Source organism: Carya illinoinensis, chromosome 4 (assembly GCF_018687715.1).
Source record: "Carya illinoinensis cultivar Pawnee chromosome 4, C.illinoinensisPawnee_v1, whole genome shotgun sequence".
Classification (NCBI taxonomy): Eukaryota; Viridiplantae; Streptophyta; class Magnoliopsida; order Fagales; family Juglandaceae; genus Carya; species Carya illinoinensis.
The window spans coordinates 7728211-7744806 of record NC_056755.1 but is presented as its reverse complement, the minus strand read 5'-3'; the positions used below and the strand labels follow the sequence as shown (position 1 = coordinate 7744806).

Below are 16596 nucleotides of genomic sequence, written 5' to 3'. Positions count from 1 at the left end.
TGGATTGTAAGAGCACTGTACCATGATGGACCTTGCAGCTCTATCTTTGTCCATTGTGTAAGCAAAAAATACTCAAAACATTAACCTTTTTTGGGTCTTTTATGCGAAGAATGATTGGTATATCTAGTTTGAAAGAGCTTAGAAAGAATATCATGCAGCTGATACCATCCTTTTTAATTTTTTGGCTACTAAATAAAAACATTTATATACTGGCGTGGCTTAAAGAATATGTCATATATATTTATTTTATAATAAAAAAAATTTATAATTTTCTGAATCACATTATAAGATGTATGTGTAGAACCAACAAACTGAATATAAACTATAAATCATGTGAATAGTCAATATGTTGATTCTTCTTTTTGCCATCATATCCTCAAAGGAAAATGTTCAATTTACAAAAAATTATTTTATAATTTGATTGTGTTAGATTCTAAAGTTGATTTGTTTTAATTTCTAATATAATTTTATAGTAACTCCCTTTGTAAACTTAGCCAATCTCAACTTTGAAATCTGCGAATTGGACTGGTATGACTATTTTCACTTTGAGTTGTAATCTTATATTTTGGGCCAGAAAAATGTGCGTTGTTGGGATTATCAAAGCCCATGATTCGGATACAAGTTGATGAAGGCGTGATGACTTAAAACAAACCCCTCCTCTGCTCGCACAGACGCAGGTGGACACACTCCACAAACAGAGGCAGAAACAAACGCATTTCTCGGTAGGATTTGTTAGCCAAACCCTAGGCTCTCATGCTCCTTCTCTTATACATTTGCTTTGATGAATGTGGTTTTCGTAGATGATCACTGGATGCTATTTTTCGACACTCTTTTAATTGTTGGTTTGTCCTTCGGAGTAATTTGCAATATGCTGCACTGAGTGCTTTGAGAAGACTTCCTCTGGATCCCGGAACTCCCGCATTTCTTCATCGTGCTGTACAGGAGTAAGTTCTTCACTCTTTCACTGATTGTTTTTTAAGGTGTTGGATTTTCTGTTGCAAGGTTATGGTGGGATGTTTGAAGCAGTGACTTAGTGGGTTTTGATGGAAATAGAAGTTTATCTTTGTGGATTTTGTTCTTTTGTGAAACTCTAGGATTTGATTTATGTTGTGATTTTCCTCCTTTCTTTTTGGGCCTTCTTCAGAGTTGCACTAGCTTTTTGGGTTCTCTTTTATAAATCTTATTGGATTTTGTTTTTTCTTTTTGTAATAAATTCTTGTAACGTCCGCCCCCCCCCCCCCCCCCCCCCCAACAAAAGGAAAAAAAAAATGCAGTATTACTCATAAAAAGGAACTAATTTTTTTTTTTTTTTGATAAGTAAAAGATAGATATTATTGATATGAATGAGATAGGCCAAAGCCGTGTACACCGGAAGTATACAGAAAAAGACCTAAATACATAAAAAGGAACTAATTCAATGCTTGTTTAGTAAGTAAGATAAGTTCTATTAGTGATTAAAAAGGCACTATCGGCTATCCTTTAAGAACAGGGAGTATACATCAAATACACCAAACTAGAGAAAGCAAAGATATCAAGAAAATATAGGAAGTTAAAGTTACAGAAATATAAGCTTTCCATCCAATAAAAATGTGTATTAAAAAGAAACTTTGAGTTCCTACATTGTGCCTATACTATTTTTGAAACTCTGATTGTTTCTTTCTCACCATATGTATACGTGTATATATATATAATATCTGAATGATGTTGTGTTAATAATTATTAGCTCTCTGCCATTTTGAGTTGGAAAGATATTTGTAGTCAGCTTGCTACCTATATATATAGTGAAGCAAGCTAACTACTAAATATTTAGGGTAAAATCTAACCACCTAACTACGTACATCGATCCATCTAAAGTACTTTAGTCTAAAATCTTTATTTCAAACATGAATCATATACATACCCTGAGAAGATTATCAATAACATGGCTGGTACGCTTAAGAATGTATGTTACACAACCAAAAGAGAGTCAACATAATCAAGCTTTTCCTCACCATGATGGTAGGTTTGAAGAAAGATATTTTATTGCTCAAAATAACTTACAATTAAAGCTTCCTGCTGCAAAAAAATAGCTAGAATGAATACAATATTCAGAAATTTCTTCAACATCTGTCAAATGGAGAAAAACATTGGGTTTTTGTTTGGGGTCATTAAGCGACAGCAAAGACTATAAAGAACTGCTTTTCATGACAAAGAGTTGGTTACATGTAGTTAAAAACTTAATTAGAACTAACTACGAGTAAGACTAGAGAAGATAAAAATGAGGACAACACATGGACTGGTGTTGACTCTGCTTGGAACCACTGCAATTTATTAGCCACTGGATCATTAGACTATTGCATGTAAATTAGATCACATAAATTACATGCAGATATGGCTGAGAACCACTGTATTTTATTTGTGCAATCATCCCATGCAGTTTGTGAAAAAAAGAGGAACAAATCTGTACATTAGCTTAGCTCACATGCACCCCAGTTCAACTTATTCATGCACTTAAACTTTTTTCAACTCAAGATCAGTCTATCTATGTGTGGCATTGCAACAACCTCAATTCAGCAACTCACTTTATTTAGTTTCTTTTATAGCATTTACCAGTTGCAGTTTGTGTCCCTTGTATTTCTATTTCTATTTCTATTTTGATGTTTCGAAGCTCTTCTAAATAGACACATTTAGTAGCAAAACAGTAAAAGTAACACTAGCCATTGCCACCATATTCCAATAGCAGCTTTTACTTCTGCATTTAGTTTTAAAATAGTAAGTTTGATATAATTTGTCAAAACCTTTCTTGTTTAAATAAAGAACTCATCCTACTTTTTTAACTTGCACATTGATCATCATGATCATCAAGATCAGTTGATAATAGAACATCTAAAACTTTTTAGGCCAAGAATTTCTTGAGCATGCTTGCAAGTAATAAGGATCATGCTCTTGTATTACCCCTAGGTTCTTCAGAATTGGGGCGAGTTATAAGGATCGTGCCAGCTAGGGGGCATTACAAAAACCCAATATCATATCTTTTATTTGATAAAATTATGCAAAGCTGGATACAGTTAACCATATTTTCACTAACAAGCCACAGCAATTATTAGAGAAATCCAAAAACATAAATTTATGGATTTTCCGTACACTCTGTATAAATTAAGGCCTAAATTAGCAAATGTATTTTTATTGCCCCTCTTTTCCCTTTTCCTAATCTCTAGTATGGTAAAAAGCTAGAATTCTCACTAGTTATCAGAATTCCTTAGCTCACTAAATAAGTGGATGAAACAGGATGTTCAAGATGTTTAAAGCAGTGCATTAAGTGATTATACTGTATAGTATGTGGTTGTCCATCAATGGGTTACGTGACCACTAAATAATTTTATGGGTGTTTGAAGTTGTCTGAAAATTGCAAGATCACAGTAAACATCGGTAACATATACTGCAAACCAGAAGCTGAGGTCGGATTATATGCCTTGTAAGTAATGATTATAATGCAAAGACTGAATTTCTTTGATTAGAAATATCTGCACCTCTTATTTACTAACACTCATTGTGTCGATGTTTGGTATCCACCTTACAGGTTGAAGCAGCCAAATAGTGTTTATGTGGACAACCTCCAGAATAGGCACTTGCTGGACGCAAGGTTCTGGTTTTAGCTTACTTAAGTAGTTATCAGTTTTTTTAGTTTAGTCCTAAAATGTGCATCCTATTTTCCTTTAGTCCCTACTCCAAAATTCATTTGATGTTTGCTTATTTTTGGACGTTTAGTTATTGTATGATCATTAAAATTTCTATTATATAGGGGAAAGTATGGGTGGCAGAGAATGAGATTTGGTTTTTGATTTTGATGTACGTTCACCTAAATTAATTGATGAAAACTATATTTTCGTTTAGATGAGGTTTAAGTTGGCGCTAGATCATTATGGGTTGCAATCTGATATTTGTGATGCTACATAATTCATGTGTATGTTGAATGGGTTTTCCCTCTTGCTCTTTAGTACAAGTCTATGGCAGTGTGTTAGTTATAGTATAAGGCGTATGGTCATATGTTTATTCCATAGGACTTGTATATAAAGGATTCACAAAGGGCAATAATAGTTTGGAGTCTAATGTTGTCAGGTTTATTGCACTAACTCATGAGCACACATCCTATTAGGTGGTTGTTTATCAAGCTGCTAAGTGTATATTGGTTGCTGCCTTTTGGTTGATGCATGGCTGGACCAAAATGTATGTGTGAGGATGTGTTGTACTGGATGAAGGTTCAGGGATTTTGAACCTGGATGCATGTTAGAGACGACTCTGTTTCATTGGGCAGTTTTTTGTTGGGATACAATTCAACACGAACAATTTCATTGTGGTAGATAAACTGTGAAGTGGACCACTGCCGTGCGTGTGAAATGACTTGATCCTGTCTCACCCGGCCCTGCCAAGCCAGTGGATTTTGCTGCCTATAAGTGTTATGGACCATTTTTGATTCAGTTGATGATGTTAATATTGTATTACATTTAGAATTTAATAAGACCTGAGATTTAAATTTGTAAGGTTCAGGGATTTGGAATGTAATAGTTAAAAATCCTTTATCAATTCCTGGAAAACTGATCAAGGATTTTTAACAGTTTATGAATGAATGTTCACATGGTTCTCTCTTTGAAATAATTATCTACTTTTTGTTTAGCACAAAATAATCTTATTTGGGATAATTTAGTAATAGGAAAATTCTATGTGCAGTCATTTTTGCGGACTCCTTTGTGCACTCCAGTGATATGATTGGTTGTGTATTAAAAAAAAATTAATCCATCCAATCATATCAGTGGAGTGCACAGGGAGTGCGCAAAAATGACTGTATGTAGCATTACTCTTTAGTAATATTGCTTATCAGACGAGATCGATAATATAGGAATGTTTATAATCAAGATTTTATGGCCATGACAGCCATACAATTTCCATGGTTATTTATTTTTTTTAATTTTGTAAAAGACTATGAAATGAGCAGTCCCAACTATTTTAGAGAATTGTTTGCGGCGAAGTAGATTTGCCGGAAATAAGCTTTCCCAACTATGGCTTTTGTATTCACCATCTTCGGCGATTTCAACTCACCGGAAAAAAGTTTATTTCCAACAATTTGAAATGAGGCAATCGGTTTTTGGCGACCAACCCGCAACGAAAATGATTTCGTTTGTGAGCTGATTTTCAACATTATTTGATTTGATAATTTTGAATTGAATATCAGAAATGTTTCTCTATATTTTTTGGTGAGTCTCTTGTATTTTTTTATGTGAATTATCTGTTGAAACTAGAATATAGAATAATCGTTATTCTATCCAGCGTCAGAATGTGGCTTTGTTGACCCATGAGAAGGAAGACAACCCATGATTATGAAAGTCTCGGTGCTCTTAGCAAGGACACAACAGTAATTAGAACTTTCAATATTTTCACAGCGTGTATTTGTTCAACAGTTGAGGTCAAGGTCTACATACTTGTCATTATCGGCCATTGTAATGGAATTTGTTAAATTATATATATATTAAAAATAGAAAAAAAATAAAAGAAAAGACTCAAGAGAAAGAATACGAGATTCATCCAAAAGCAACCATTCTAAACTAGTTTCTTTCTTTGTTGTGGAAAAAGCTTTGCTACTGTTCGGCATGTGATCAAATTAAGATAGCTTTTTTAGATTTATCTGAAAAATCAGCTCAAACATACTTTCTGATCAGAGAAAAGGAAAAAGAATCTCAAAATAATTAACGCTAAACTTGAGTTAAGTTTAGATGACTTAAGATAAGAAGAAAGTGAAAAGTTGAATAAAATATTGTTAAAATATATTTTTTAATATTATTATTGTTTTAGGGTTTGGAAAAGTTGAATTTTTTATTATATTTTATATGTAAATTTAGAAAAATTATAATGATGAGATGAGATATAATGAGATCATTCTTGTATACTAATGATTCGAGGAAACTTTAAGATTTAGTTTAGTTATGAGATGAGATGAGATAGATTGAAAATAGCTAAAATATAATTAATTACTATCATTGCAAAATTTAGTTCTATCTAATAAAAAATTGTTAAGAAATTTACCACTTACACTTTTAGCATACTTATAATTTGAGCTTATAATGTTTGACCCAATTAATATAAAAAAATCATTAAATAAAGAGAATTATTGGTATGGAGACCTTATGATCTCCGAATATCTCTTATAGGTAATAGAGGAGACAAAATGCCAAGAGATAATAAGTCTATCAAAAATTAAAAAAAAAAAAAAAATTGGCCTGGTCGATTACCAATTAATGAGATCCTTGTCTTAAATATATTTTTGTGGATTAATTTTTTTTATTTCCTTTATTAATTAATATTTGTCGCAATAAGTTGAATGAATCCATAGTCATTAATCGTACTGATCACCAATCAACAGAATCTTAAAGTAAAATATCAGCCACATTATGAGATGATAAGAGGATAATGAAAAAAGAAATGAATAGACTTTTTCAAATACTTATTTACATAAATAAACTAAGACTTTCCACACATAAATATTGGCCAAAAGAAATTATAATTCATTCAACCTTTAGGGCATGGAGGAGTACGTGTACTTTTGATATTCACAAATATTATGAAATAATAATAAACATGATCATCATGTCTAACCACCATCGCGCCCACTGGAGCATGAACAACAATTTGGAGTAAGCAACACGCTGCTTGGAATTAATGCTATGACATGATATTCTAAATTATAAACTGGTATACTTTGTTTTTCATCAAACATCAAGTCTCAAATAAACACATCATGAGAACTTTCATTTATTTTCTTGAGAGTAAGCAACACGTTGCTGGGAATTAATGATTCTCTAAATTCATTGACTTGATCTTTCATGGTCAATCATATATAGAAATTAGAATATACTATTTTTCTCTCAACATCATTCACATACAAAGTCACGAAGAATTAAAGATATTTTAGTCTAACATTAAGTTGATTGGTGATCAATACAATTGGCTGTGGATTAATTCGACTTATTGCGACAAATATTAATTGATAAAGGAAATAAAAATAAATAATCCACCTAATTCGAGAGATGAGAGATGTATGTATATTATGTAAAGTTAAAGCCTTGAGGGTTGGAGATATTGTTAAAAAAGAGGACGATCGTGAAGTTGAGGGTGACTTGGACTTTTTTGGGCCTTCTGGTTTTCTCTTGTAAATTGGACGTTAGTTGAAGCTTGAAAGTGACTAAAGAAAAAAGACGTAAGAAATAAAGTGGTGTGGGGGTCTGCATGGCCATGTTCCCTCCATAAAATTGGGCCAAGTCTAATATTGAAACGTCTTTGAGGGTTCCTTGTGGAAATTTTTGCCATCAAGCACGATTTGGCTGAAAAAGGAATCCGTGGGACACGCACTATCTGTTTTTTTCCAGTGTGAAGTTGCAAGGAAAGTGAAAAAATACACTCCAATTTAAAACCCCTTTGGCCAAATATGGAGACCGGGTTTGGTTAGACAAAAACCAAGCAGTTTCTGTTCATCTCTACCAAACTTTAATGAAATACATGTGATTGATGGAATTCCCATAATTAATTAGTTGGCCTATATTACATCCCATAATCATGTTTTTTTTTTTTTTTTTTGGCTACCCGTATATATAGGCATGCACTACATGTATTCCATTTTCTAAATTTATAATTTCTAGGATTTGATGAATTCTAGATACATTAATATTTCTATTGATCATTATTAATACTGCAAAAGCCACTCCAGAATTCGATTCATTTAATGCTTGAACTTCGAAGAGATTTTTCAAAGTATAGTCCTTAACATTGACGTGGCCCAATTGACAGTAAAAAATAAAATATAAATAAAAAAATAAAAAAAATTTCCTTTTAAAAAATAAACAAAAAAATTGGCAACAATACAATGGGCTGATTACTGAATGTCACAGTATTCATGATCTTGAAAAGCTATATGTTCCGTAAGTTATATTCAACATGTGAAGCAACAATAGTAGCACTGTGACGCAGAGAAAATGGTTTTACTTTTCCCCTCGTCACAGTTTTTATGTAGGTTCATGTGTTGTACACATTCTATATATCAACCATCAAGATTCAAGAGTACTTAATTATTATTTTGGCTAAAATCATTGCATAACAAATTTCTACGCAATTCAATAATTTTGGTGCTCGATGTGGGACTGGCTGTCCTCTTTTTCTTGGCAAGCAATTAATGCTATGACATGATATTCTAAATTATAAACTGGTATACTTTGTTTTCCATCAAACATCTAGTCTCAAACAAACACGTACACCATGACAACTTTCGTTTATTTTATTGGAAGTAAGCAACACGCTCACTCTTGGAAATTAATGATTCTATTAATTCATAATTGACTTGATATATAAAAATTAGAATATACTATTTTTCTCTCAACATCATTGACATACAAAGTCGCAAAGAATTAAAGATATAATGTTCAAACCTTTTTATTTCATTATTACTTAATCAATACAATTTTATCAAATTTTCAAGCAAAATACAACAAATATGAATACAACTTTTTGAATTTAAGGCCAAAAATAATATTAAAAGATTATATTTAAATAATATTTTAACTTATAATATTTTTATTCAATTTTTTATCTGTCAAAAATTTAATAAAATATTTTAAATTAAACAATTTAACTATTATTTATAAATTTATTACTATTAACATGTATTCTGATATATTTTAATGGTCCAAACCATCCTAAGTTTGGCATTATTATTATTTCGAATTTTGTTTTTCTTTTCTCTTACCAGTACCATTGAACTGACTTTTCAGACAGCTTATGTAGCCAACTTTCATGGAAATTCGGATAAGCATAGTCTTATAAATTTGATCACGTGCTGGACAATTGCAGCAAAGATTTTTCCACACTAAAAAAAAAACTAGTCTAGAGAGAGAGAACTTTCTTTCATATATACTAACTTCGGCCTTCAAGGCAACTTCCAGCTTTGAATTATCTCAACTGCTACGTGCAATATAAAACCGATCGATCGAGATCTTGATCAAAATCATCATAGAAAGAGATCGTGATGGCATTGCAAATGGTACTGTTTCGGATGCTTGTGTTAGTCATGATGTGCTCAGTACTCGATGCATTCGAGCGAGCATCGAACGTAATAAACAGTTCATGCTCAGAATACTGTGGGAATGTAAGCATTCCATACCCTTTTGGAATCGAAAATGGTTGCTACGTCGGAGATTGGTTTGAGATAGTCTGCAGATCTTATGATCTGGGATTTTCAAAGCCCTATTTGAAGAGATTAGACCTGGAGGTGTTGGAGATTGACATAGTTTCTCTAGGCACAGTTAGAGTCAACTATCCCATATTTTCGAGCTGTACCAATGTCACAAACAGCAAAAAGAATCTGGAGTTAGAGAAAAGTCCTTTCGCCTTCTCTGGCTACAACAACTTCGTTGCCATGGGTTGCAACAACTCTGCCTCCATGTGGTCCATTTTTCCCGATGAGTCGATTTCATTTGGTGGGTGCAATTCCCCTTGTGACAGGGCTCCATTCACAAATGGAAGTCATTGCAACACCACAAATTGTTGCCAAACTACAATTCCTTCTACTCTCCAAGCATTCTCTACAACTATACAGCCGAAAAGTTCCTACAATAATGGTAGCAGTAAGTGCAAGTATGCATTTTTGATAGACCAGAAATGGTTTGAGACCAATTTCACAGAGCTGAAGCCAAATATGTCCGTTCCAGTGGTATTGTATTGGAGCCTTGACAATACTACTTTCTATTCTCTTCCCACAATGAAAAACATGACGGCAAGTGAATACAAGAACTCGACCTATTATTGTGGTCGGTGGCGGATGTTGCGAAACGTTACTAGTCATTATTGTGACTGCGAGAGTGGCTACGGAGGAAATCCGTATCTTCTTGGAGGATGTGAAGGTAAATTTCTCTTTCGTAACAACCTAATTGATCCATTAATTCTTGAAAGCTTTTGTTCTGGAAGTCAAAGTAGAAAGGTGAGAATAAATTTAAAGCATAGTTATTCAACAAATCCTTTTACAATTCTATTCTAAATAAAGAGCAGTCATGAAAAAATAGAAATTCAAATTAAATAATAGAAAACTCATTATTACAAAAATCAACGGCATGCATTTTTATGAAATGATAGTATAAAAAATTGAGAAAAGTTGTGCATGTTATAGAGTAATGTATACATAGTCGTGAATGTTATAACATTTCCTTAATGAGAAATACTTCAATTATAAAAGGATTACATAAAAGTAAATTTATAAAATGACGCGGCTCAAAACAGTATGTCAGATTGTAAAGTTACTTTTAATCTAAAATTGATCTAATGCATCATGGGAAGTTATATCAATTTGTAGACTTACTTTTATGTAATTTTTTTATATCTATAACAATTCTCTTTCAGACATGACCACAACCTTGACCTACCCATGCAGAGTATCATCAGCCATCATATATAACCAGCTTATGCCTTTGTAAAAGATCACCTGTACTTATATTGTGTAAATATTTTTCAAATCTAATTATTCTTAACCTCTTTTATCATGAGGAGGCAAGCCCCCTCTCAAAGTTGGATTAAAATATTTTCGAATTGTTCTCAAAATTTAGAATTTCAAGTAGAAGAGACACATGATGAAGTAGAGCCTACTCATCATGTATTTATTATTTATTTAATATTATCTTAAATACTTACACGAAAATCAATAAATATTACAGAATACTCTATTCTATGTATAACTCTTTCTCTGTTACTTAGACCCTGATCAAATCTCAAATTACCTATGAAGATTTTTTCCCTTGCATGAGTTATGGCAGTAGTTGCTTATTTACACGCTTGCATGCACATGTTAAGATCAAAACCTGGAGTACTACTCAATCTATCCAACCATGCATGAGTTGCGCGAAACAATATAATTAAAAATTAATGGCTGCTTTTGGACAAATCTCTCTCTCTCTCTCTCACACACACACACATATTAACAAATTCTATTGCAATATTGGCAGATATTAACGAATGTACAGACCCTGACTTTAACATAACTTGTACACCTGATACACGCTGTGAAAATACTGAAGGTTCTTACCGTTGTGTCGCAGCTAAGAACACAAAGCTTTCCATAATCATAGGTACGTATGTATTCCTTCTCATTATACATATTAATTGCATGTACATGACCTTTCCTTCTTTTTTTCTGAAAATTCTCTAATAATTTTCATGCTAATTAATTAATAGTTGTCCCATGCATGTCTTGATCCAAAGAACAGTTATCGGTTAATCACGTACATTTTGTCAAATTCAACTTCATTTTCTTGCTCCAAGCACACAATAATTAATAGTAACCCCATCTTGTTTCTTTTATATTTTATTTTGGGGCAACTGAAAATTTTAATTAATGATTATATAAGATATATAGTCAATATTGATGCAGTATATTAAAGTTATATGCAATAGTACAACATAGTCCATATCATGCATAGTACTGTAAATAATACTCGATCGGTCCATCATAATCTTTTATTCCTCTTATGGGAAATTAAGCCAAAAACCGTTTTCATGTCATTTTATTTGGTTCTTGCTGATTTATTTATTTATTTATTTTTTCAGTAAAACTTATGCCAATTTTTTAAAACTCAACTCATAGAATTTAGGTTATTTATGTTAGCTTTGAACCGATAGAGGTTACATATTTGTTGTAGAGCAACGTTAGATCCAATTTTATGATGTGCAAATTTCATATATTTTATTTAAAAAAAAGTAGAATCCATTATTAAAAAGTGAGTTTTTTAAATGGAATGCGTAAGATTCGCACACTCTAGAATTATTTTATTTAAAGTGAGTTTTTAAATGTAAGTCCCATATTTTTTCTATATTTATTAAATGGAATGCATGAGATTTGCACACTCTAGAATCATATATATCATTTCCCTTTATTAAGCGCGCACGCGTGCACACGTATATATCATATATATTATACAAAACCATTGGATTCAATCTAGTCATATTTCAACACTAAGAACTTATACCACAATTGATCTTATTGTCTCCAACTATAAGTGCTATCGACTTCTAAATTAAGAAAATTCATTTGCTAGTAATGACTGTCTAAAGAGTTGTCTCGAGTATATATATAATCGGTTTTGAGGATATATGTGAACTTGCTTTTGGCACAACATAGTTTGTCTGGCAATATTCTAGCATTCATAAAAATGTCTCTCCAGTCAATGTTCCTAATCACCAATTTTATTATTTTACCATTGGTACTACTGCAAGGAGTAATTAAGATCTTTCTATTTCATTGAGTCAAATAGGTGTTAGCACAAGTCTTGGTGTACTATTTCTGATTTTCAGTGGATGGGGGTCATACAAAGTGATAAAGAAAAAGATGAGGATTAAACGCAAGAAGAAGTTCTTCAAACAAAATGGTGGATTACTGCTACAACAGCAACTATCTACAAACAACGAAATTAATGTTGAGAACACCAAATTGTTCAATTCAGAGGAATTGGAGAAGGCCACTGATCGTTTTAGTGTAGATAGAATAATTGGACATGGTGGACAAGGCACTGTTTACAAAGGTATGTTGGCAGATGGAAGAATTGTTGCAATAAAAAAGTCCATGGTCATAGATGAAGAAAAACTTCAAGCATTCATAAATGAAGTCGTGATTCTTTCACGAATTAATCACAGAAATGTGGTTAAGCTACTTGGTTGTTGTTTAGAGACTAAAGTTCCACTTCTAGTTTATGAATTCATTCCTAATGGAACTCTTGCCGAATATCTCAATGGACAAAATGAAGACTTTTCACCAACATGGGATATGCGTTTACGAATTGCTATAGAAGTTGCAGGGGCTCTTTTCTATTTGCATTCGGCAACTTCTTCACCCATTTACCATCGCGACATTAAGTCTACAAACATCCTCTTAGATGAGAAGTATAGAGCAAAAGTAGCGGATTTTGGGATTTCAAGATCTGTTGCTATTGAGCAAACTCACCTAAGTACACTAGTACAAGGAACTTTTGGATACGTAGACCCTGAATATTTTCGGTCAGGCCAGTTCACAGATAAGAGTGACGTTTATAGTTTTGGTGTTGTTCTTGCTGAGCTCTTAACGGGGGAAAAAGCTATCTCATCAATAGGAACAAGAGATACCAAAAGTTTAGCTGCATTTTTTGTTAGTTCAATGGAAGAGAACAATTTATTTAACATTCTTGACAATCAAGTTTTGAAGGAAATGGAAAAAGAAAAAATCATTGTGGTTGCAAACCTTGCGAAAAGATGCTTGAACTTGAAAGGAAGGAAACGACCTACAATGAGAGAAGTTGCAATGGAATTGGAGGCCAACCAAATGTCCCAAAAATTAGTTTCTAACCTTCAGCAGAAATATGGAGAGATTGAAGATGCCAAAACTGAAATATCTGAGCAATGTGATGTTGTTTCTATATCAACAACGTCAAGTATGGATAGTGCCATCGCAACCTCATCTTTCGATACACAACCATTATTCATATCTTCTTAATCATCAAGTGATATTACACCTTGATTTGTGTTGTATTACAAATATTTGTTTAATTTCATCTTGTAAGCTCCATAATTTTCTCTTTAGACAATGATATTATGGTAGTATAATGCATAAACATCCAATTTTCTATTTGGTTTCATAAGCATCTATTTTTATATATAAATAAAATGGGGCCTCAAGCTGCTCTAGGATCTAAGCTCTGCTCAGAAAGAAGAAAAAAAATCAAAAAATAAAAGCTTATCTTCCATAATATATTACCTTTAGAGTGTTTACTACAGTTTAGAATTAATGAATAGCAAAAGAAAAAACCAGCTCCTCTTTTCATAGCCACCTTAAGCTTTTTTCAACTTTTAAATCTTGTTGGATGAAGATTGTTGACTTGCTAAAAGCAACAAAACCCTTGGCATAATAGGCCTCACAAATTTTGACCATTTTCTTCATGCTCAAAGCCTCAAAATAAGTCTCAAGCTACTTCATGAATAGCTAAGAAAAAATCTACATGAACATCTTAGTTTATAAAGAAGACCATCATGCATAGGTGACTGTTGATCGCTTGAATGTTTATCTACTAGCTATTACAAGGTCTATTGCTTAATGTGGTGTGGTGCATTAGATGAATGGCACTAGGCTTAAAGCGTTCTTTCACTTCTTTTTCGGTCTCTCATGGTCAAAATCCTTCAAGAAGCCACAAGTCAGCCAAAAGAGCCAATGCCATTATATATTTTCCTCAAAGACAGACCTCCACCCAATGGAACTCACTTCTCAAGAATCACATGGGTGCTTTAAACTGAACAAAGACCAAGGTTGTTTGGCCATTTAATCCCCTTGTGAAAGGAAATCTGGAACAAATCAAATCCACAAAAATCATCAAAAAACATTGATGAGAGGAGTGAAGCAACTAACAGTTCTAAGCAACTCTCTATCCTTGTTATGGGTACTACCTGCACCACATGCAATGGACAAGATCTTGCTAGTTGCCTACTTAGTTAGCTAAATTTGAAGAATCGGATTAGGAAAAGATGCAGAGAAATAAAATTAAAGATAGATTTTCACAAGTTATAGCATAGATTTTTTATTTAATACCATTTGTCTCATAAGTCACTCCGAGAATTGATGTTGCTTTACATGAAGCAAAATGTTTTTTTACCCTTATGAGCAACAAACTATTTCTTAGTCACAAATTTCAATATGCTTTTCATATGAAAACAAGCTATACATGTCTATAACTGCAAATACGTACAAAGCACAGGGAGCAAGGAATATAAGATTCAGATATAGAAAAGATTAAGAAGAAAAACCCTAGGTCTACAAGATGTTCTGATATAGTTTAAGAAAAAAATTATAGGTAATCTAACAACCAATTTTTCCTCTCAACAAATAAATATATTCATACAGTAACCTCGAATAAACAAAATTAAGATGGAACTTGCCCCATTTAGGAGGGAATGGATCATTAGGCATCTTGTTGTCTGCAAACTTCTTACCAAAAATCAATCTAGTTACCTGAATTTGCATAATCAGATGAATAATACAGGTTAAATCTCTCAAGTTTACACATTAATCAAAAAATTAAAACTCTAGACACAATATGTACCTCCCCAATTATGGGGTCGGCTGACCGATGCGCTGTCTTTGAATGCTTTTAAATCATCTTGAAACTTTGGGGAAAAGCTCTTTTCTAGATCTGCAATATTTCCTTCTCTATAAAGAAGTTAGATAGCTTTCACTCAATGATAGTCATAATATATAATCTTTGTGTTGATCATGTGGAATATATAGATATAGATATTTAGGTATATGTCATTGCATTTCTGCATGTACAAGATGCAACTCCATCATATCCTATTTAGTCCATGCTTGACAATACTACTTCCAATGAAATATGAAGTAAAGCTTTGTAGATCGTAAGTGCTTCAATTGCAACGACGCAATATACTGGGTGTCCAAAAGAAGTAAAAGAACCTGAAAGAGAAAGCATACACGGTCATATATATAAATATATGTATATATTAAATAATCATCAACTTCAGAAACTTACTCAGGAGTGACGTTGAATATATCAAGTTTGTTGCTTTGAGAATGTATGACTTCTAATACTTCGAGCCTCCCAAGTACAGCTCCAATCGGCATATAAGCAGAAGAAAGGGCCTGGGAAATTCAATACATAATATTAAAACATATATGCAGAAGAAAGGGCCTGGGAAATACCAAGTTTGTTGCTTTGTACCAGGATTTGAGGATCTATCTCTGAGTTTAAGTATATCCCAACTTTACCCTTGCAAGGGACACATAATCTGGTTTTATATGTTGTACTTATTGCACCCAAACATTGTGCCCAACCTTCCAAATCCACAAATGACCTAAATCTGCATCATCCTGATAGTATTATGATACAAATAAAGATATGCACACATATAGGGAAATACGAGAAACAGAGAGTAATTACCTCATCCGCAATAAAAAGAATGTCATATTTCTTTTCAATAGCATCAATTTTATCATCTAATGTGTCTTCTCCAAAAATTTCACAAGGGGAAAGAGGAATACTTTATTTGTAAGATGATTTTATAAAAATAAATTTATAAATAAATTGTAAAGTTCTTTTTACCATAAAGTAAATATGTTGTATCATATTAAATCATATTGATTTGTGAGTTTAATTTTACAACATCCTTGGATGGAGTAGTATTTTTTATTCAAGGTTGAAACCCTAAGTTCTCTCTACCCCTTTTTGTGTTTGCATTTTTTATTTTTTTTAATAAACCAAGTAGCACCACATAGTGATGCTACGTCAAGAGGGTCATCTAAGCGGTAAACTTCCAATGACCAAATAGAAGTATTCTATCATTTTATAAACAATTGAAATTCTAATAAACAATACAAGAAGTTTAAAAGTCCGAATGAATTAGAAGCAAATCTTTATTATTATTAACAAAAATTAGGCGAGAAAATACATTTTTACAAATTTTGAAATTCCCAAAGAGCAATAAAATCATTTTTAAACGAGTATGACACAACTAATTTTGCTTTAAATAAATAATTTTTATTAGATTTGGACCGACTCC

General features: G+C 32.5%; 1 protein-coding gene and 1 long non-coding RNA gene across 4 annotated transcripts; both read left to right on the top strand.

Annotated features, from left to right (window-relative positions):
• The first annotated feature begins 647 nt into the window (after positions 1-647).
• On the top strand, positions 648-4635 carry LOC122307380. Of its 3 annotated transcripts, XR_006241747.1 has the most exons (5): positions 653-722; positions 801-944; positions 3375-3454; positions 3560-3622; positions 4136-4635. It is a non-coding gene; the product is annotated as an uncharacterized LOC122307380 (long non-coding RNA). The 3 variants fall into 3 exon arrangements; XR_006241746.1 differs by having other exon boundaries at positions 648-944; positions 3268-3454; XR_006241745.1 differs by having other exon boundaries at positions 651-944.
• A 4242-nt stretch (positions 4636-8877) lies between these two features.
• LOC122306604 (wall-associated receptor kinase-like 10) lies at positions 8878-13570 on the top strand. Its single transcript, XM_043119032.1, has 3 exons — positions 8878-9920; positions 11013-11135; positions 12318-13570. The coding sequence occupies exons 1-3, from the start codon at positions 9047-9049 to the stop codon at positions 13526-13528; spliced, it is 2208 nt and encodes a 735-aa protein (XP_042974966.1). The 5' UTR covers positions 8878-9046; the 3' UTR covers positions 13529-13570.
• Positions 13571-16596: the final 3026 nt, after the last annotated feature.